General features: G+C 38.9%; 2 protein-coding genes across 8 annotated transcripts in view; one reads left to right on the top strand and one right to left on the bottom strand.

The window, feature by feature from the left end:
- Window positions 1–23,170, bottom strand: part of GIGYF2 (GRB10 interacting GYF protein 2) — a 150,390-nt gene that overhangs the window by 81,644 nt on the left and 45,576 nt on the right. For all 7 annotated transcript variants that reach the window (XR_008446141.1, XM_054039169.1, XM_054039173.1 and 4 more), the window contains 3 exons: window positions 19,989–20,097; window positions 14,838–14,949; window positions 13,946–13,986 (listed from right to left, as the gene is read on the bottom strand). Coding sequence is in view for 6 of the 7 variants with exons in the window: in XM_054039169.1 (XP_053895144.1) it covers window positions 13,946–13,986; window positions 14,838–14,949; window positions 19,989–20,097 (262 nt within the window). In the remaining variant the exon portion in view is untranslated. The remainder of the gene's footprint in view (window positions 1–13,945; window positions 13,987–14,837; window positions 14,950–19,988; window positions 20,098–23,170) is intronic.
- On the top strand, window positions 4,184–8,165 carry KCNJ13 (potassium inwardly rectifying channel subfamily J member 13). The gene is given in 4 exon segments (XM_054039044.1): window positions 4,184–4,204; window positions 5,226–5,383; window positions 6,001–6,488; window positions 7,543–8,165. Coding segments are annotated over 4 exon segments (1,290 nt in total).

Raw genomic sequence — 23,170 nt, 5'->3', positions numbered from 1 at the left:
CTTCAAGAGAATATCTTGCTACTGCTCCCTTTTTACTTCCAACAAGTGCCTCAGAATCACAGAATATACAGGTCTTGGCATCTGCCCTGGAATTCATGCTTTGCAACAGAACTGTGTTGCAGAAATTAAGTTATTTTAGCGCTGCTGGGTGCAAATTAAATTTTGAAAATATGAATCAACTGTAAACCTACACCTTGCCTTCCTAATTCTGCAAGAAACTTCACATGACAGAGCTGTTATTCTAACTGCCCCCATTCATCTCAATGGCGTGTTAACACAGAATCCTAGAGACAATGATGTTTAAATATCAGGAATTTTACTGCTGATAGTTGTAGCACAAGCATACAGCTAAAGTGATTATCCCACAAACCAAACTGCCTCCTGTGCCTCCACAGATGCCAAAAGCACCAACTGTTCCCTTCCCAGCTTACCCTGACAAAATTCTATGATGTAGTTACGCACCTCCAATACAAAAATCTACAGTAAATATGAAGTGTGGGGACAGCATTAAAGAAACTGGATTTAATGTCAAACACCTCAGACACTGCTGTGCAGACTGTGTATTAATCTCCTTAAATTGAAATTTAAGTGAAGCTGCCACAGAATCTAGAGACATTACTGCAGAATTTAAGTCCATTTTGCCATGAAGTGCACAAGGCTTCAACAACAGTAAACATGAGCTCTAGCTGTTTAAGTTACAGCAATGCCAATTAAATTTGAAATAGGTATAAAACATTTTTCTGTTATTTGTGCTCACATAATGTAAGCTTGGATTTTACTTACTTCCTCACAGTAGAGGCACTTAGTCAATAGGACTCTACTAATATTCTCAGAATTATGCTCCAATACGCCACTAAAAGGAAACTGAAGTCTATATTAACTAGAACGATTACTGTGAGCTTTTGTGCAGTTATTCCCAGCAAATTCCTTTTGTAATAGCATTTTTTTCTACACCAACTAGACTCCAAACATTACAATCTACCTCAGAAGCTTTCCACGGTCAATTAAAATAGAATTTGCAAGTGATGTAGTGGAGAGTGGGAAGCTAGGGTAGCACTCTGAAAATGTTTCGCTGGAATGCTAACCCAAATGAGAAACTATTCAAAAGCCCTAACAACAAAGCAAGGTGGTGACAACCTTTGCAGCTGAGAACAGCCTGAAAGTGCATTTGCTACGATCTCCTTGGTCAGGGGGTAGACATAAAGAGTCTTAAGACACATTTGGTGTCAGAATTTTGGAGCTCCTGTTCACAGGAGTGAGGCTGAGCATGAACTACCTAGAGAAGCAAGGGCAAGATAGGAAACTAGGGTGGCATGAAGAGCCACAGAGCAGAAGGCAGAAGAAAGTGTATTCAAACTGGCAAAATGAAGCAGAGTATAGAGGTTCAGGACAATGTACTCTTGTAACCATTAAGCTCTATAGTAGAAAGCAGTAGCTGATGACATGAACTTCAGGGGTATGCTGAAGTGGTATTATACAGCTGCAGAGAACGGCTTTATCATGGACAAACCATCAGGGAGCCAAGAACCAGAAAAAAAAAAAAATCAGATTCAATTAAAAAGCCACTTGGGATCTGCTATGGAAAAGAAAAGAAAAAGCATGAACTACCTTGATGCTTAAAGACATTAACTCTAGCTACCTTGCCATGATTTGCTTCAATTCAATTGATTTATCAGAGAAACTGGATTGAGGAATGGACAGGATGGTGAACAGAAGGTAAAGAAAAGACATAAAAGGAGAAGAGAAAGAAGCAGTGCCATGTACACTTCCGATTGAACAATCATCACTTAATTCTCAAAAAAGTAAGAGGCAACATAAAAGGAAGGACTGGAAACACTGGAATAATATATCAAAGGAAGGGGATGCAAAGGAAGAGGTTGAGAAAAATTTCTTTGGTAGCAGTAGCACTTCTAGTCTTAAGATGGCACATCCTGACAAGCAGATTCATGACATAAGAACTGGCAAGAACAAGAGCAGACAAAGGCATAATAAAATCCAATGGGCAAATGTTGACGCTAGTCAGAATCAGTCTAGAAACAATTTTTTTTTTTATTTTTTTTTTTAAGTGAGGGTAATTAACCATTGGAACAACTTACCTATGGTTGTGGTGAATTCTCCATCACTGGACATTTTTTAAATCAAGACTGGATTTTTTTCTAAAAGATATCTAGTTCAAAAAGGAATCAACCCACGGAAGTCTTATGGCCTGTGTTATGCAGGAGGTCAGACTAGATGCTCACAATGGTTCCTCTTGATCTTATAATTTATCAATCTATGAATAGGGAAAGTAGAAAATATGTAAATCGTCTGACAAAGAGGTGGGGGAATAAGATGGGGAGAGGAGAGAAGTAGGTAGAGAGTGAACAGTTATCTTTCATCTGACTTCTCAAAAGCATTCAAGTTGCATCTGCTTTTCAAAAAACACTTGCAAGGGCGAGGGTAGAAATCCTCAGACTTTCTAGATTTGTAATTCAAAACCTAAGCTTGCTAGTTTAGCTTCCCCCCTCATCCACACTCCACCCAAAAAACTCTTCTTCTCATCCTGAATCAGCTGCACTACTGTTGGAGTCCGCTTACAGTTTTTCTCTCTCCACCCATCGTAACAAAAAAAGCTTTGTCCCATGATCTAACTTAAGTTAAGATACATTAGGTTCATACCCTCCTGGTTATTTTTTTAATAAACATTAAATATGGAATCTAAATTAATGTACTTTAAAATTATTCACTGCACCACTGATTAGTGACATGGCACTATAATCGCTACCACAGAAAGGACTACTTTTCCAGGCCAAATGGGACTACAGCAGCAGCTTATCAACCTCACCAGGACGATCTCACTGTTGAAGTCTGAAGTGGCATTGACAAGAGACTGCTGTGACAAGCACTGCTTAGGTTAATAAAGATGGCGATATTCTTTTTTCATTCTGAAATACCTTCAAGATCATTACAGTACTGGAATTTCCCTAATAGAATGTCTGAAATAATTTGATGTAATTAAGAAAGCTGGATGCAGGAGAGGTTTCATAACTTTAAATCAATATTAATAAACAATTAGTAGTAATAAAATAATAAAGTTGCTGTATCAACCAAGCTCCAACCTTATCTTGACTGTGCACTGCGCTGTAGTGAGATGATAGTGCTCTACTGTAGTGTGCCGTTTTAACAGAATATGAGGGAGGAAAATGAACCTGAAAAACTATTCCATATTTGTAAGGGTATATATTGCTTGTCACTACTAGATTTAGTTTTTTGTTTTGTTTTTTTTAAATAAGGAGTGCCTCTGCTTTGTCATTCTATAGCCCAAACTACTCATGAAACATGGCATAACAACTGTCATCCAGACCCCATAGCAATTTACACAAAATGCAGTTTTCCTCCAAGAACTCATATGGTTTATCCCAAAGACATTTAGGTCTGTACACATTTGCCTTCCTTCCAAGTAATCGAGTACATGTTTCTCATGATTGCAGCTTATTCCAAGAATCTAAGATGATAGAGGCACTGGCTCCAATTTGTTCTGCACACAGTCCCATCAATCCTATTGACTAGCCATAATACTCATTCTATAATCCCCCTCAAGGCACTAAACAAGGCCATTCTGAGTCTTAATGCAACACACAGCATTTCAGACCAGTAAATCTGATACCTGGTACTTAAAGCACTTTGAAGATTTTACTCTGTTTATCTTGTGATTTTCTATCACTGCTGCAAGACCAGAAACTATATTCTTGCAGAGCTAGCTGTGGAGCAGCCCAAAGACTGAACTAATAGAGACTGAATAGCCTCAGTGGAGGGCAGTCCATGGAAGCCAGGATTAGGGTTATTAGTAGAGTAGACTGTACTCAGCACTCCCAATGATTGACTCAGCAGATATACATCAGTTACTCATGCTCTGTGTATGGAGGAAGGAGTGGCGCATTATTTAAGAAAATTCTGCCTTGTTTTTCAGAAATATAAAGACGACCTGAAAAGCAGCTCTGTGGGGCTCAAAAGCTTGTGTCTCTCACTGACAGAAATTGGTCCAATAAAAGATATTACCTTGCCCACCGTGTCTGTCTTGTATTTCAGAAATACATTAGAATCTTAAAAAAAAAAAAAAAAAACAACCACCTGATCTTTGCCATAATATAGTTGTGATATATTCATTGCAGAAAATAAGAAAACAGTTGTACTTAATAGGAGAATGGAGGCACAGAATCAAAAGGTAGGAAAAAGCCTCAAGAGCCTACTCAAACTATCGGTTATTCCTCAAGCCCCTTGGATGCATGTTCCAAACAGAAGTACAGCATATTTTTATGCATAGGGAACCCACCGCCACAAGCAAAGAAAACAGTAAAAGGTCTGTTCACAGTGCTTACCAGGATATGTTAATGATCATACTTAAATCTACATATGAAGATTTAATATCAAGAACAAATTATAAACTAATAAACCAAATGAGTCACAGGACCAATTCCAGGATCAATCTGTCATTGATCAAATAGGAAAAAGTCATTTCTATCTTTGTTAAAGCAGTCCTCATTTTACCATGAACAGGTCAACTACTAGGTAGCCTGGTATGTACAGTGGAAAGGCCTTCAGAGAAAGGCATGAATCTTTATAGCCCACTTAATTGGGCATCCTCTCATATACATCTTTATACCCTGAAGTATTTGTATAAAGAGAAACTGCCTAACTCTGTTTATTTCTTCATAAACAATTTGCCTCTACACTAGCCTGTGGCACTGAGTGTCATAACTAATTAATGCAATGGATTAAAAACCTATCAGTTTTATATATTTGATGGCTTTTGTGTGCCTTCTTGTTTTATGGGAAAAGATAACTAGCGACAGGAGCTCCCAATAGGATTTCTCTTCCATTCAGTATTAATATAAAACTAATTTTCTATTCAAGTGTAATAGTCTCCTAAGCCAAAAGTTTTTAAAACTTAGGTGACCATAGTTCGGCTCCTAACTAACTGCTTTTCAGAGGAGCTGAACATCTACAGCACCCAGTCAAGTCCCTAACATCTGAAGGTGCTTGGCACCTCTGAAAAGAAGGTTATTCTTACTTAAGATCCTAAATATGAACGTAGGACACTATTAGGCACACAATTTGCAATTTTTGGCTCTTGACTTTTATATTCCCTCATATGCAACTTCACCTTCACTTAAAAATGTCCACGAACTTCTCTAAACTTTTTTTTTCTGCTGTTGCAGTGGGGTTTGGAGGGTTTTATTTTTTAGTTAAAGAGACCAAAACTGAATGCTGTATTTAAGCTGAGGACTTCTCATCAATTTATATAATGGCATAATATTTTCCGTATTATTCTCTATCCCCTTCTTAATACAGCCTAACATCAGCAGTGGCCTGAGTATGTTCAGCAGAAGAGGCTCTCCCCCAGGTACCAAAATTCTAGTCAATAAGAGAATATGATTGGTAGAGGTAAAGGCGATTTTAAAGAGGCAGAAAGTCAGGAACATCTGTGAGGAAATTTTTGAATTATAGAAGTGAGGTGGCTAGACACAGCCTTCCCCAAGAAAGTAGATAAGGGGAAGAACTGTTGTTAACTATTAGCTTTTTATTATTCTTTAGATTGCTATATTGCTTTGCTAAGATGAATTGCAACATCTATCATCACAGATGTACAATATTAAAGTCTGTTTTCCACACAAGCTGCAGTGCTACATCTGCTGATCTGCCATATTAGCACAGGTATTTGACCCAAATAAAAATTTGGGGGGAGGGGGGGTAAAATATGACAAATCTGTTTAAATGAGTAGGTAGGGGAAATTTTAAAAGTAGTCTGATGTTTAATTTAGTCTTTTTTAGCTAATCGTTACCACAAAAGCAGTGGTAAATTCCACTCCAAACTCCTAAATCAATCTTCTCTGGATTGCAATGTTTAAGACATTCTTTGTTGGGTGCAGGTTGTATTTGGTCCCTGGCTGATATATCAGAATCTGTTAACATTAGCTGAAATACAAATATGCAGGTGTTTAATGAATTTTCTCTTTTTAGTTTTCAGAAGATGAGATCAGATATGATAGACAGCAACAACACCAAATCTAGTGCCCCCCTCCTGGATCAAAGGCACTTGAGGATGGTGACTAAAGATGGACACAGCACACTACAGATTGATGGCACCCAAAGACAAGGTCTGGCATACCTACGAGATGCTTGGGGAATACTAATGGACATGCGCTGGCGATGGATGATGCTAGTCTTTGCTGCTTCTTTTGTCATCCACTGGCTAGTCTTTGCAGTGCTCTGGTACCTCCTGGCTGAGATGAATGGGGACCTGGAGTTGGATCATGATGCGCCACCTGACAACCACACCATTTGTGTTAAGTACGTCACCAGCTTTACAGCTGCTTTCTCCTTCTCCCTGGAGACACAGCTCACTATTGGTTATGGCACCATGTTCCCAAGTGGGGACTGTCCTAGTGCTATCGCCCTGCTTGCCATACAGATGGTCCTGGGGCTCATGTTGGAGGCCTTCATCACAGGTAATCAGGTTTATTTCACAATTTTAAATAGGGTAGGTCCTGTCAACCACATGTAGGGAGTAGATTTGGTAAAATTCTTAATCTCATTAAGAGTGCTTCCAGAGGGGACATAAAAGGAGTAGGGCCAGTTACACAACAACAAGACTGAAATTTCAACTTCAAACAGCTTTATAGCTGTCAATTATAATCCAACTCCTTTTAAGCAGTTAAAGACCTATAAAAAGGAGAGGCACTTGAATAAAAGTATTTCAGGATTTGTACTGAAAACCAGAACGTGTTGCTTTTTACGGCAGCTCCACTCCTGACACTTCCAACAAGTTATTTTATTCCATCTTCCTTTATTAATTTCTTTCTTCCAACCTTCCGCTGATTTGAGGTTTAAATTGATTTGTTTTGATATAGACTCTCACAGGTTTACCCTAAACTTTAGCTAGTTTGTTTAAAACTGGCTGAATTTTTTTATCCCTCTTCACTTCATTGTTAAGTATCCATGGGCAGTCAACAGCCAGAAACACTTCAGGATCCCAGTGGTACTTAGTTTAAAGTTACTTAAAATGGCTGAACTATGGAATAGTTTTAGACAAATATATTACTGTGCAAAAGGTTAGTGTACTGTATTTTAAAAGTTTCAGTAAATGAAAGACCACAATTATATACCATAGCCAGTTCAAGGAGTGGATCTTCATCAATCAAGTGCATCCTCATTATCTAAATATTACTGTTTTACACATGCTAATAGATTGTGGAAACAAAGTTTATGGAAAAAGCCAAGGCTCTTTAAAAAACAAAAACAAAACATGCTACAGTGGATTTATTTTGATTAATAAATTGAGAATAGAAACTGGTGCCCGCCACTATTAGTATGATGGGAGCTGTGCTATGTGTAGACTAGATCTAATAATTTGAAATCAAGCAGTCTGAGGCTAGTTAACAGTATGTCCATCCCACTAAGCCTCCTCCTTTTCTCATGGGCCATTCCATACAACTTGGGGACAAGTAAGAAACTAACCTGACCATCACGATCATAGTTAATTAATTCTTTCCTGTTATGTAGGTGCTTTTGTGGCAAAGATTGCCCGTCCAAAGAATCGAGCATTCTCCATCCGCTTTACTCATTCTGCAGTAGTGGCACACACAGAGGGCAAGCCATACCTTATGTTCCAGGTGGCCAACACTCGTCCCAGCCCACTCACCAGCGTTCGGGTTTCAGCTATTCTTTACCAAGAACAAGAGAATGGTCAGCTGCATCAAACTAGTGTGGATTTCCACCTGGACAGTATCACGTTTGAGGAGTGTCCATTCTTTATCTTTCCACTGACCTACTACCACTCCATTACCCCATCTAGTCCTCTAGGTGTTCTCCTCCAAGGGGATACCCCTCGCCATTTTGAGCTAGTAGTCTTCCTCTCAGCAATGCAGGAAGGCACAGGGGAAACATGTCAGAGGAGGACATCCTACCTCCCATCTGAGATCATTCTACACCATCGCTTTGCTTCTATGCTGGCCCGAGGTGCCAAAGGGGAATATCAGATCAAGATGGAGAATTTTGACAAGACTATTCCAGAGCTCCCAGCTGCAGCAGACTCTAAGAGTCCAAAGAGGACTGACATGAAGATCCGCATCAATGGACAGCACACTGACAGCTTCCAGATTTCTGAGACTGGTCTGATAGAATAGAATTTGGACGTGGTGCCTTTTTTTTTTTTTTTTACATTAAACTTTCAGGTTAAACTTCCAGCCTTCCTTTTCCCCCTATTTTCTTTTGTGCTCTTTCCCCTTTTCTCCTTTCTTTTGATTGCAGTATAGTGTGCAGAGTAAAAAAAAGCATAAAGTGCACATGTAAACTGATGAGAGGCTGTTTTGACTGCACAGAATAGAAAGTCAGGGACAAGTACCACAGTACAAGTTCTGGGAAAGTACTAGTACTACCTGCTGAATTCACTAGACGATGATTAAAACTGCACTGACCCTGAAGTGTGAGACTTTCAGACTCCCACAGTTGACCAAAACCTAATTAAATGGTATGTGGGTAGAACACTATGGCAAAATGGGCAGCAATAGTACAATAGAAGACCTCATCTAAAACTAACCTGAGGTTAAATTACACTAGTTTGGGGATCAGCAATGAGGTAGTTATAAGATTGTTATAACCCTTTTACATTAACACTTTCTGGGTACATGGTTACATCAATTTTCAGATGGCAGAACATCCTACTAAAATCATTGCCAGTCTTTTCAGTGGCAGTGAAATGCATTCCAGATGTGCTTGTTTACTACATGAAATCAAGAGTACTGACTCCAGTTCTTCATTCCACCAGGTCAGAAAGGGGTACAATATCTCTGTGACAGGTCCGTGAAGACAGCAAGTGCCAAAAATCCTGAAGTGTATATATGACACAAACATGCTACAGTGGAGATATTTTCATACTTGGAAACATTTAATAAATTATTTCAGCAGTAGAAAACAGACTGTTATACAGCAATTCATGTCTCTTGGCACAGTGAAATTTCATGTGTTCTCAGCTTTGCCCATCTTACACTTCGAGTAGTTCTGGCACCACAGGATGCACTATATCTACCAAGAACTGCATCCATTTATATTTTATGCTTTTTAATATAAACATCTATATCTATGCACCCAGCATATAGATAAATTATATCTACAAAATTAGACACATCTGAATTAATTTTAAAATAAAAAAAATTGAAACAAGTGCTTTATACATGGGACTTTTTTTGCCAGGAGTACTTCGTAAGAATACCAAGGACAAGGAACCAGGCTCCTATATGCAACAATTTCTAATATGATCAAATGGGCTAACAGTTAAGTGGACTGTCTGCTGTCAAGTCACAGATTCTCAGCAATGGAATGCCACTTTAAAATGGCTATTCTATATTCAGACTGAAACAGCCAACTGTTAACATCAAAATAAATGTTGCCATTCAAGGATAATTAAGACTTTTCCCTGCAACAAATGTGGCATAACCACTACTAAGCAGTTTAGATAAAAACTATATACTGGAGCTGATTTTACTGTAAAGTGACCAACAGCAGGATATATAGTCTGAAGCCATATTAGGAGAGCACTGTCTATTGGAGGTCTTTTTTTCAAACCCAGAAGTACAAAGGTTGTCAAGCTCTTGTCACGGAGAACCTGGTAGGACAACTGTTTTGTCACAAGGTGCCAACTGTACCTCATTTCCAGAAGGTAATTTCTATTAAAAAGACAGCTAAAGAGATATTAAAATATTATTACTTTTCCATGTTAACTATTGTTGTAATTGTCACAGGAATGTGTTATATACCACAGGAAGGAGGAGATCCATGCAATCATGAACTGGAGGGCAGGTGGCCAATCTCTGAATTCAAAAATAGTTCATTGCTCTGAAAATGTTTCCATATTCCTTCCCTACAACAATATAGGCTTCAAGGGCTGGTTTTATTATAGAGAATGGATACTTTCAATATTATGTCTTTCACTCTTAGTATAATGGAACCATATTTTAACCCACTGTAGTGCCTGTACAGTAATAGCAAACAACATCTTGTATTAATGTACATTAAATTGCCTTTGTCCTCACATTTCATAGTTGGTCCTGCACGTGCACTTTAAAGTTCAGCTGTTTCTCTTCATAACATTATTGGCCATACCCCCAAGATATGGAAAGGGGGTGGGGGGAGGGAAAAGGTGAGGGGTTGTGCTATATTTATCCTTTTCTATTTTTAAGCCCCAAACCAATGTCCTACAGTACAGAGGACAACCCTTAAAAAGCAGCAGCAGAACAAGAAATTGTACTGTAAATACTTCATTAAGCATGGAATAAAGTACAAAAATAGTTCAAATATGAGTACGGAGCTGCTTTACATATACTGACAATTCTCCACTTTAAGTAACATAATCCTGTATAACTCAATTGTTCTGCAATTCAGGAGTGTAATAATACATCTCAATCTATACTAAGGACACTTAATGGCGAGACCATACCAGAGCTATGGACATATCCCAGGTAACATAAGTATCCTTAGAGTCAGGATAATTCTGACTATACTGTATTGAGTATTTTGACTTTTACATCTTCTGTTTTAAACCATTCATTATAGCTCTGTTTTTAACTTTTAAAAGCAACAAGGTTAAAAGAGGTAAAAAAAAATTTAACATCTTGTATATAATTAAGCTTGTTCTTTTTAATGTTCAAGTATTCCTCACATGAAAGGCATAAATAAGCACTCAGATGGAAATCTATTTGCCACATTTAACACTGACTTTCTAAGTGTCTTGTAAATCATAAACATTTGTGATGTGTTAACAGTAAAACATGTATTCGTTGATCACTATTCCTGCTTGGAAACTGATGGACTTGTTTAAGATCAGATGCTGTGTAAAAAACTGGACTGGCATTTGCTTTCCCATGTGATTTTTCTAGATGTCAATGATCTAACATGACTTGTTTAATTGGCAAATAATCTAAGCCTTTGAGAAGCATCTTTGGGTATTTCTGGCTGAAAGCCATAGGGCCTATGGCAATTTGCATAGTAACTCCTCCAGTGTATAGTGCACCTTTGCCTTGAATATCAATACCAACACTGAAGGTTGCTGTTCAGTTCGTGAATTGATTGCATCAGCTGGAAAACATTTTCTGAATACTAAAAAATGTGATCATTATCCCTCCATGAAGTTAGCTGTGTATCAATTAGTGATAAAACGTTTGAAAATTAATCCTATTTATTGGGGGATTTGTATGGGGTTTCTTAATCTTTTATTTTTTTTTAAACTTAAGATATTTTCCTGGGGGTGCCATGATTTCTGAATTACCAAAATATTCTAGAGTGGTTTATTTCCTGCTTTCTAGTTTCTACTTATCTATGATATTTTGACCACCCACAACACAGAGGGACACAAAGACCTAGTGATTCAGTGAATATCTGGTCAGAGAGCACTCAAGGCTTTATTGGAGAACCCACTATCACTGGTTGATTTGGGCAAAGATGATGCCGTTGGTGGAAAGTGCAGAAGTGGGAACCTAAAGCCCTTGTCAGGTTTACCATGGATAATGGTAACAAGTCACTGCACTCCTTTACTAATGAACTTCATCCCTGAACTTGAGAGAGCATCTCTCGGTGATAAATTTACTTTCATGCCAATTCAGTCCTTCACCTCTTGGCTAAGATTGCCAACAGTGCTAACTGTGTTTTTTGGTGATAGGAATGTGTCTACTAGAAAGTGAAACTAGGACCCTTTTGACCCCAAATCATTTTACATAAGCCACTAAAAAAAACATTACATAGCAGTGACTTTTTCCCATTACTGACCAAGGTTGAAATGAAACTAAATCATCATTTTGTGCTGACCAGCCCTTTTTGGTTAGGAGACTAAGGAAGGAAGGAAGTCAAGATTTTCCTTCTCCCAGGCGCACAAATCCTTAAAAGAGTGACAGGCAAATCTAAGTGGATATAGTTAAAACCCTGAGAGTATTTTATATTAAAAATCTGAACAGTTTACAAATATGGCCTTCAGCCGTATCTCCTCATGCTGTGATCCTGTCTGTTCTCACAAGCTAAACAGGATCAGACTGGGACAGTACCAGAAAGAGATGTGAAAGAAACAGTCAGGTACAGCAGCAAGTTATGTCAATGATCCGGTAGTTGGCATTCTTTCCTTTGAGTAAATACTAAAACAATAACTCAACAATCTGTTGGGGGGAGGGAGAGGGACACTCCTTCAGATGAGATACAAAGCCAAGGTCTTGATCACTTGTGGTTACTGAAGATCCCAAAACATGCTTTGTAGGAAGAGGAGCATCAACCCTGGCATCCTGACAAAATTCCAGCTGGGGTAATTATATCCTGCATACCTAAATTCCTCATGCCATTTCAATGAGAAGAGATCTGCTTCTCATCCTAAAGTGACATGTAGTGTCAATCTGCACTGCTAAACTGCTGCTGTGGTTTCATTAATAAATGAAGTGAATTCTGTGCATAGTTTGGTAAAATTGCAAAATGTTTTCACATCCGTCAGGATGAAAAGGTGCTAAAATAAATGTAATTTCATTAAATCAAGTTATTGTTGTAGCCACTAGTGCCTCCAGTCTGCCATTTCTACCCTCATTTGCCTTTGGAAGAATTCTCTGCTCTGTTTAAAGGAGCTAGTTTGGGGTTTTGCTCCTCCACAGATTTCCAAGGAAGGAACTGTAAAACAGTACAATGGCCACTTTGTAGTTACATACTAGAATATCAAAAATATCAACCATAACCCTTAACTACCACCACAGCAGAAACACTGGAAATTGCTAATCTTTTGACCACACCGACTTTTTCAGAGAGATAGTAAATCATGAACACATGGAGAGGCAGAAGAGTTATGAGATGGAAGTATCAAGTTAGATGTAGACAACCTCAAATTAACTCTAATTGGGGTCATTCTTAGGAGCAATGTCTCCTACAGAAAAAGGAAGTCCAGAAGAATTAGGGACACCTCTCTTAACTTTGTCGTCTTTTGAGCCAAAACCCTAGGAATCAAAAAATTAAGCAACCTTAAGAAAACACGATAATCAACTCCGATACCTGAAGAGAAGATTCAGAGGGCTTTGAAAATCAGATGGTGATTACAAGGCTTTTTTAAGACACCCATCACCATGGTAACTTGGCACCATTGTAAAATTAGCAATACACACCTACTGACCCTAAAGGGGTGAGATTTTCAAAGATAAAGGGCTGTTAGACACCCAGTTCCTACTGATGGCATTACAGTACTGGACCCCTAAATGCCCTTTGTGCTTTTGAAAACTTCTCCTCCGAACAGGCAACATATTTTCTGCCCCAAGCCTTCCCCATACACTCACCAAAGAGCCATCTTAGCTGATAATGCTTCAAATAAGACAACCGATACCTCTTTCACTGTCCCTTAAAAATGGCCAGACAATGACTCTGACTAATTTCCTGTGAAAGCAAAGAGCTCCACAGTCAAGAACCCCTCACTGAAAATGCTCCAGTGTTTGTTCCAGAACAATGTTGTATGTTCCAGAAGGTATATCAAGAGAAAAACAGCAAGAGCATTTTGACTAATTGCAAATCCATCAAAAAGCATGGAGGACAGAATTGCTGGGATAGTCAGGTCTCAAATACTTCAGGATCTACTTTTTGAATGTGCCCCCAGAATCAAATTGAAGTCAGTGCCAAGAATGGAACACGTGTGTGTTCGGACTGGCTTGCCCCAAGTAAGCAGCAAGCTCCAGATGAAGTTCAAGTGGAGGATTTGTTACAACTTCAAAATATATTGCTTCTGACAGAGAGCAATTACACAAAGATGAGAACCTCAAGGAATTCCTGATGAAGAGGACTCAAACAAAGCAAGAACAAGCAAACGCTCAAAGAATGTTCTAAGGAACTTTTTGATCATGCATTTTAGAGGATAATAAGGTTTAGAATGGCATATATACATATATAGTAACTATCTTACCTGGATCTTTTCGCCCTGGTTTTTCAAACCGCCTGTCTCCCCTAGAAAGGCAGAATAAAAGTTTCAAACAAGGCTTTGGAAGAATGCCATCATTTCAGGTGCAACTCTCACACATTTCCTCTCTCTCACTAGAGCTATGGGGCCAAAACTTTAAGGGTAGTTAGGTGTCCAGATGCTTTTGAAAATGCCAACAGGAGCCTATCTAGATCTTTAGGCACCTTAATACCTTTAAAAATCTAGGCCTAAATCATTGCAAACAGACAAAAGGCTAAAACTAACAGAAGAGCCCTCTCTATAAGAGCTATACAAACTTTCACCCAAAGATAGCTACTATGGAAACGAAGGTTTCTAGAACACCTCACTTTCTCAGGCCTTGGCTACACTTGTGGATTCACAGCGCTGCCGCGGCAGCGCTGTGAAGTGCGAGTGTAGTCGCACCGCCAGCGCTGCGAGAGCTCTCTCGCAGCGCTGCAAGTACTCCACCTCTCCGAGGGGAATAGCTTGCAGCGCTGCGAGCGAGCGTGCAGCGCTGCAGGCGCTGATTACACTGGCACTTTACAGCACTGCACTTGGGGGGGGGGTGTTTTTTCACACCCCTGAGCGCAGCAAGTGCAGCGCTGTGAATTGCCAGTGTAGCCAAGGCCTCAAAGCAGTGCTCTGTTCATGCCCACAAGTCATCAGCAATATAAGCTTTTGAACGGTGTTTTGTTCGTAACAGCTGGGTTTCTAGCAACATCACTATATGGTATCCACTTTAGAGATTCCAAGACAACCAACCAGTACACATTCCTACTGAGCCTTTCTGAAATATCTTTTGTGAATGAAGGGTGCAAGAATGGGATCCAAGCAGGTGCATCTACAGTACATTTTCAAGTCTAGGCTTTTCTGTTACCTTTCCTCCCAGCTCTGAGATCTATGCATTTCCCTGCCTCCTCCTCGCCCAAATCCACCCTCCACTTCGTCAAAACTTCTTTGGTAGAAACCACTCTCTCCTCGGCCTCTGCCTGCAAAGACAAAAAGCCAAAGAAAAACATTTGTAAAAAGAACTTTACTTTCCTTTTCTAATGTCAACGTGACCTCATTTTCTTATAATCTCCTTAATGAGACACGGCAATCTGATAGTGGGCAAGTCTTTCCTCCATCTCATGAGAATAGTAGCTGTGATTAAATCCACTGGCTTAATATTTCAAAGCTAAACGTTTCCCAAGAAACTGAATTTGGAAATTGACATTTACATTTCAAGACACATCATTTCTCACAAGCTTGTACACCAAACTTCATCACCATGTTTGGAGCTGTTCATGGAGAAGGACAAATTAACAGGCTGCCAAGTAGGGCAGGTTTAAAGTGAACATGAAAATAACTTTTGGGAATTTGGAAAGAAGGTAATTTGAGTCTTGGTTATAGTCCATCACACAAAGTAATGCACAGAAGAGCTACACAGAACACGGGGAAAGGAGGTGAAATAGCATAGACTGAAGAAGAGGAGAAGAAACTTGGACTATTATGTAACAGTTCCATTATTAAATGCATAGATTTTACACAGGAGAGAAAGATGTAATAAGTACCACACAAAAAAGATAATCAAGATGTGTCAAAGCAGTTTCTATAGAGCTATAGAAAAACTAGAAGAAACTGATGCAGAAAACGAATGAAGCAGAAAGTGTATAAATATGTGGTAATATGCAATAGGTCAGTATAAACAGAGTGCATACTAGAATACTGGCAGTATTGACACTGAAGCACATTAGCCTTATATTATACTCCAAAAAGACAAACTTGGTTTATGAACACATGCAGAATACATGAAAAAGATAATCAAAGCTAGCGCCATTATCCTGAAAAAAACACCAAACAAATGGTCATATGGTAGGCATAAAGATACTGAAGCCATGTCTTGACTAAAAAAACAGGTCACATTGTATAATGTGTTAGAAAATACGTTTTAGCAAATATGATTTTAAACAGACTGTACCTAGTGCAGAAAGGGCAAATTGCATTTAAAAATAAGTTAACTGTTTTTGTTCAACCTTATCTTGTCCCATAATTTATTCTCTTGTGACCAAGTTCTCCAACCTTCCCTATTTTCTTATGGAAGTAGAGTGAAGAAGAAGTCTAGAGTACCTGAGGCTGACAGTCTTGATGTAAATGTGGAATAGACAAAGCACAGAACACAAGGTCTATCTGATATTTCAAAGTCAGAATGGAAAGTACAGAAGCCTTTCTAACGCAAAGATAGAGGAAAAGGACCAAAAAAAAGGGTGGGGGGCATTTTCAAAACACTGTAAATGAAGGTGGGGAGCACTGCTCTTATTATTTGTACTACAGTAGTACCTAGAGGCCTCAATGTGCTAGATGCTGTACATATATATAGTGAGGGAGAGTCTCTGCCCTGAAGAGCTTATCATCTACACAGCCAAGACAAAGCAAGCATTATCCCCATTTTACAGATGGGGAACTAAGGCACAGAGATATTAAGTTATTGGCCTAAGATCACACAGGAAATCTTTAGCAGAGCTTGGAACAGAACCAAGATCTCCTAGGCAATCAAGGGTCTCTAGTCACACCATACACGTTAAGTAGAAAGTAGATGTGGCTTTAGCCCCGTCCCCACAAATAAATTAGCATGTAGCATGCAGTGTTCATGTAGTCAAATTGTTAGAGGTTTAGTACTAAGAACTGCCATAACAGCAGTGTGTAAGAATTGATCTGGCTGTAAATTATTTTTCCAACTCAGATATTTTAAAGTAGAATTTCAGGTTGTCTATGGCCTAGATATTTGTGAAATAGCAGTGAAAATGGAAAAATAGGAGGAAAAACATCCTTATGCCTCAGTTCAGAAATAGGCAGCACAATGCTGGGTAAAGCTGCCTCAGTTATGGCCTCTTACTTGAGCAGGAAAACAGCAACAAAAAAAGTCTAAGTCTGTAGCCCAGTCCACAAAGAGACTTAAATCCTTTCCTTCTGACACCCACCTTCATGAATGTAAACATTCCAGTCCTCCAAGCACAGGCTTAACTACACTCCACAGGGAGCTCCCAGGAAAACAAATCAATTAGAAAGAAAGGTCAAGTGCAAGACCTTGGATTGCTTGTGGAGTATTACTTTAGAACAGAGAAAACTTGTTAGTCACAACTAAAGCGACACCACACAAAATGTATGAGATTTTAGGTACGAGCAATTTCACACTCCAGCAGATGGTTTTATGATTAAGTTGCCTTGATAATGCTAACTTAATTGTAAAGTTACACTTCAGAATACAGTATCACTGAAAAATTTTACTGACAGTGATCATTAAAATAGCCTAAAGAAACTTCTGCACTAAGAACTACAAACCCACTTGTACATGCCTAGAAATTTATGGAATGCACTCAAATTAAGTAATGGGGTATTTCAGCATTACTGCGAATTGTTAAATTGTGTTTAAAAAGATTACTTCTCTCATAGCTAGTCATCTATTAGATGTGGCAATTAAGTTAGCCATAGTGAAAGTTCATATTTTTGATAAGAGATGTCTGGACAACTGGAAGTAATGAGGAACTTTTATCTGAACAAAGAAAGATTAACCCAGAACAAAAATTTAGCTATCTTGAAAACTGGGTAGGTAGTGGTAGACTGAAGGAAATACAGTATCAATATTCAAAGAAGAAATGAAGAATGATTCTATTAATTATAATGCCTATCCCTAGACAAATAACGAACCAAATGTTGGAGGGGAAAACTTTTAAAGATAAAATTGTTTACTATTTTTGACAGAACTGAAGGACAGTTGGATTACAGACGGATTCTGCCCCTTTCATTCACAGTGAGTAGTATCTTACTCTGCATGTAATGCCATTGAAATCAATTGGAGTATTTGAAAAGTAAGTATGTTTACTGTGCGTACAGGTGGCAGCATCTGACTAAATTAGTCTATCATTGTAAATGTTAGTGACCGAGGGGAAGAGAAATGCAAGAGTTGCAAAATAAAAAAGGAAGGGTAAAGAAATACAAAGGGGTTTGGATATATAAAAAAAGGTCAGAAAACACTGAGATTCAACTTGGGGAGGAAAAATGCATGCTGGAAGTCCAGTCTATGACCATTTATTACCCAACAAGCACCGTATGCAGTATAAGTGTTTGTAAATTTGAACCCTAGCATACCTGAGCAAAATGTCCAAAACACAGATATTCACCAGGAAAAAGAAACCCGGACAGCTGTAATACTAGCACCCACTTAAGTGAGACAGAGCAAATTAGACTTCAGTTAAGAATGAAGTATGGCATCAGAAAAGGCTGATGCAATTCTGTTGCACTGGCATCATGTCAAACAGGGCCCCTCTCTCTAGTTCTTTGGTACAACTGTACCTGAAATATTTAAATAAGTCCTTGGCAACTCATTAGTAAAAAAAATAATTTTTTTCCCCCTTCAAATTTTTCAGTAGAGTCCTCAGAAACTGATATTGAGACAATAAAAGATCTAAATACATACAGCTTAGCTAAACAACAACTAAGAAGGGGCACATGATAGCAGTCCACAAATATCTGAAAGGTGTAGATGCAAAGGAGGAAGTGGAATTATGGGGGAGAACAAAAAATTAGAAATAAGGGGAACCTTAAAACCAAATCAGGAAAAACTTCTGTACATCCAATAGCTATGGAATTATTTTCAAGGGAGGTAGTGGAAATATCACTACTTAGGGACATTTAAAATTAAATGGGACAGAATGAGAAAAAATGTGGCACTTGCTGGGCTATGGATATGACCCAACAAGTCTTCTCCATCTCCAGCTTCTAGCATTCTATATGCAACAAACCACATCTATTAATATATGAAAACATTGTTGTGCTCATGAAGGCTATAGAATTAAAGGATACTATCAACATAAAAATATATTTTTGCTTTTCAAAACAAATGAAAAGTAAGTTCAAGTAGTATACCTTACCCTGAGCCTCCCTGGCATTATCTGAGGATACATTTCCACATTTGCTTTAAATGCTGCAGTGTGGAAGGACCCAACAAATAAGGGAAAATGATTTTAGTGAAGTAGTGAAATTGACAAAACAAAGTGCTATCAGGGAACAAAATAAACTGCAAAGAGAGACCTTATGCCTCCACTAATCTCTTTCAGTTTGTTATTTAAGGCATGGCTCAGAATAGATAAGGACTTCTTTCTGATCATTTAAGTCAGCGGCTCTCCAACCTTCCCAGACTACTGTACTCCTTTCAGGAGTCTGAGTTTCCTTGCATACCCCCAAGTTTCACGTCACTTAAAAACTACTTGCTTACAAAACCACACATAGAAATACAAACGTGTCACAGCACACTATTACTGAAAAATTGCTTGCTTTCTAATTTTTACCATATAATTATAAAATAAATTTATTGGAAAATAAATATTGTACTTACATTTCAGTGTATAGTATACACAGCAGTATAAACAAGTTGTCTGTATGAAATTTTAGTATGTACTGACTTCACTAGTGGTTTTTTTACATAGCTTGTTGTAAAACTAGGCAAATATCTAGATGAACTGACAAACCGTTCGGAAGACCTCTGCAAACCCCCAGTTGAACACCACAGATTTAAGTTAAAACCAATCCTTTCAACTTCTTAATTAATGCTCCTGTTCTCTTCTTTTATGAGCGACCCCAAACTTTTTCTAATACCATCTCTTATGGTTGGATATTCTTTACAACTCTGAGTCAAGCAACCTTACACTTTCCTTGATATTCCACCTCAAAACTGTTCCTTTCATCACTCTCCTTCAATCCACGTTTATATATTTAACAAAATAAACACACAAAAGAGGAATCAGATAGGTAGGTAACATGCGTTCCTAGTAATCTCCCACATTCACTTCCCTCCTTCGTCAACCCCTGCTGTTTTAGGGCCTTTAAAGGGAAAGTTCCTTGGGGGCAGGAATTTGGAAGTTTTATTTGGCTGCATAATTCCAAATCCCCTACTGCTGTTATCCAAATAATGATGGTCACTTTTCAGACAATTTAACCTAGATCTGTTCCCCATCCACTGTATCATCCCAGTCTTCAGAAAACAGCTCACCTCGACCTCTAGAGGAACTTCGACCTCGAGGAGCCCCTACCACCGTTCCTCCTCCTCGTCCCGTCAACCGCAGGACAGCAGCACTGTTTACAGACATGGAGAAATTTCTCTGCCAAGAAGAGGAGACAGCCAAGGTGAGATAAACAAGCAAACGTACCTTTCCCTATGCTTTTTAGCATAAAAATGATACCTACCCTGACTCTCTTCTGTATATACTCTCTGCAATTGAAAATGCTCAAGAACCACAAAACAAATCAAAAGATATGGAAAAAAATGCTTAGATACATGGGGAAGTTACTAAGTGATCCCATTTAAAATACCATTTTTTCAGCATCCTTTTTTTCTACTCTTAGTGTTTCCTTTCCTTTCAACCTCTAAACTAACAAAGACAAATGTTTGCCTTTATCTTTCCATCACCTTTCTAGAAGATACAAGAATGCAACACAGTCAGCTCCCTGAAGAGCAAGGATGGTGGTATCAGCTAAGATACTATGGTGACAGAGAGCCAGAGAAACAGGTAGAGAGGCTGACGACAAGTCCATGCCAGTAAAGGACACATTACAATGAGCTGTGTGACTGAAAGTTATACTCCAGACCAAAAAAAGTAACTTACCTGCAATTCTTATTTTCAAAAAGTAATTAAAAATGTACTGCAAGTACTGTCTCCCATGCTCCCTGCATATGACTGACTGGAACGTGAAATAGCTTAAAATCCATAGTCAGAGAGCCACCTTAAAAGTGAGTAATATGTGCCTACTCACTGATGTAGCGCACCAATACTATCTCCAATCAGTTCATTTTTAAAGCAAGACAGTAACACATCTCCTCCATTCTTCAGGAATGTGGGGTGGTTGAGAGGGAATCTATTACAACTACTACCCTTCTGAATAATTAAGTAGTATAATTTTTCTCCAAAAATATAGTAACAATAGACCACTTCTGAAGACTCAATATTTTTATGAATCACTAAAATTTTAACCAAAAAAAGCTCATTTTAGTAACAGAAAAAACAGTAACAAAAATCCTATGCAACAGTCATGGAGTGCAACAGAAACAAGAAAAAAAGATTTACTAAGAGAGAGAGGGGGGAAAAAAAACAGACATTTCAACATAGAACAACTAGCTATACAGAAACACCCAAAATGTTCTGAACATAGACAGTTGGAAGTTTGGGCACTTCTGCCCAGAAAACAATTCTGTACCACTAGCACAGCAAACTTGGACTCACGTTGTACTTCCAAGTCTAAGCTTTAAAAAAAAAAAAAAAAAAAAAATGCATAGAACTCCATATAGCTGTTCCGCAAGTCTTCTAGAAACAAATCTACTGGGGGGTAGACTAGCATTGCTTACATGCCTCTGGACACATCTAACTTAATATGGCCTTGAAAAGTCCTAAAGGAGTAACAATGAGACAAGCAATTAGATCGTCATTTAGACTTTATATAGTGGTGTCCAAAGAAACAGGAAGCTGCATGCACTTTAGTCTATTTCAAATAAATCCGAAAAAATATTTGACATCTATTTGGAAAGGAAGAACCTCTCCAAGAGGAGACTGGTAACTATGAGCATAGCTTGAAAAAAATCTTATCACCCATTGCAGGTAGAAAGCTTTCTTTGGTGAGTGTTGTCAACCTCTACAAAATGTGAGTATTCATTTAACATTTTTTTCCTAGCTCTTATAATTGCTAAGAAAACTTTCTAAAAATTAACTGAACATGCACAATTTTGGTAATATCTTCCTCAGTCTTCAGACAGATTACTTGAGTATCTTTGCTGCTGCTCAGATTTCTCCTAAGTGAAAATTGGCAGAGTGCAAATTAATCATATTCATAACCCTAGTCAATTTCACTCTGCTACTACTTAGGAAAGTTAAAAGCAGCAACATATGCAAGCTGTGGAATATCTCCCAAAAACAGAGGAGTGGAGCAGGTAAGGTAGTGGTAACACTTTGGATGCTGAGACAACAATGGTGGGAAATTTTAGGAAGGGCTACTGTAGAAATGGCCACAGAAAAAAGGTAAACTGATCATACACAATGGTTAGACAGCATACATATAGAAAACCGGAAGTCATATAGTCACATTTAATATAGCACCAAAAAAATTGTAATCATGAAGGACTGTCATATTAGGAAATTGATCAAACATCAATGTGTTAATCAGGAAGGCGATTAAGTAGCACAAATGGTCAGAGAATCTATTCTTCCTTTGGATTTTCTCAGAGCAATTGCAAGAGGTGAATTTTACTTTAACTTATAACCTTTACTAAATAATCTCCTTAGACTCAGTGTTCTAATTCAATAATAAATGTACTTGAAACAATTACTTAAATTTTCCTTTTACACTATATGAACAACAGATAACATGTTTATCTAAACTGTGATAGACCCTGGCCAGTTGCTACAGCAGAGTACACCTGCTGGTATCCAGGAAAGTGGGCGGGCTACAGGACCTCCCCGCAGCCTAAGGGGAGGATCCACAGGTCCGTGATACCAAATAATTGCACAGGACAACTAATGAGAACAGGAACGGGAGTGAGGTCACAGGGTTAAACGAAGGGAACCTAATGGGGACACCGGGTAGAGAACCCCAGACAGTGCCCACTGCTCCTCGAAGGCGTCAAGGGAGCCAGCAGACGCCGCCCAGAGGAACTGTGCCCAGATGCATGAACAGACGGAGGAGCGGAAATACGCCCCACAGTCACAGGAAACCCCGTTGGCCAACCTCCTCTCCCTGGTTTTGTAGATGGCCATTTTGGCCATGGCTAGGAGGAGATTGACAAGGAGGTCCCGCGACTTTGTGGGGCCATGGATGGGGAGCATGTAGATAAACAGGTGAGGGGAAAAGTACAACCAAAAACGTAATAATATATCCAAGAGGAGCCGGAATAGGGGCTGCAACCTGGCACAGATATGTGCACGCCAGGGTCTCCCTCATAGTGCAAAAGGGGCATGTGTCCGGTAGGGGAGTGAACCAGGCCAAGTACAAACCCGTGCTCTTGGCTCCATGAAGGATGACATCCCCGGTGGAATTATAGGCTGGCCCAGCGGGGCTCCTCACCCTCTAGAGGTGGCAGAAGGTCCCGCCACTTTGTGTCGGGGTGGGACGCAAGGGCGAGGACATAAAGGGTGTGGAGCATGAGCGCGTACAAATGTTTTTGTGGCACGTTCTGGAACCCGACCG

The sequence above is a fragment of the Malaclemys terrapin genome, chromosome 9, assembly GCF_027887155.1.
Source record: "Malaclemys terrapin pileata isolate rMalTer1 chromosome 9, rMalTer1.hap1, whole genome shotgun sequence".
In the NCBI taxonomy this organism is placed as follows: domain Eukaryota; kingdom Metazoa; phylum Chordata; order Testudines; family Emydidae; genus Malaclemys; species Malaclemys terrapin.
Note: the sequence above shows the minus strand (reverse complement) of the source record. Positions and strands in the feature narration are given on the sequence as shown.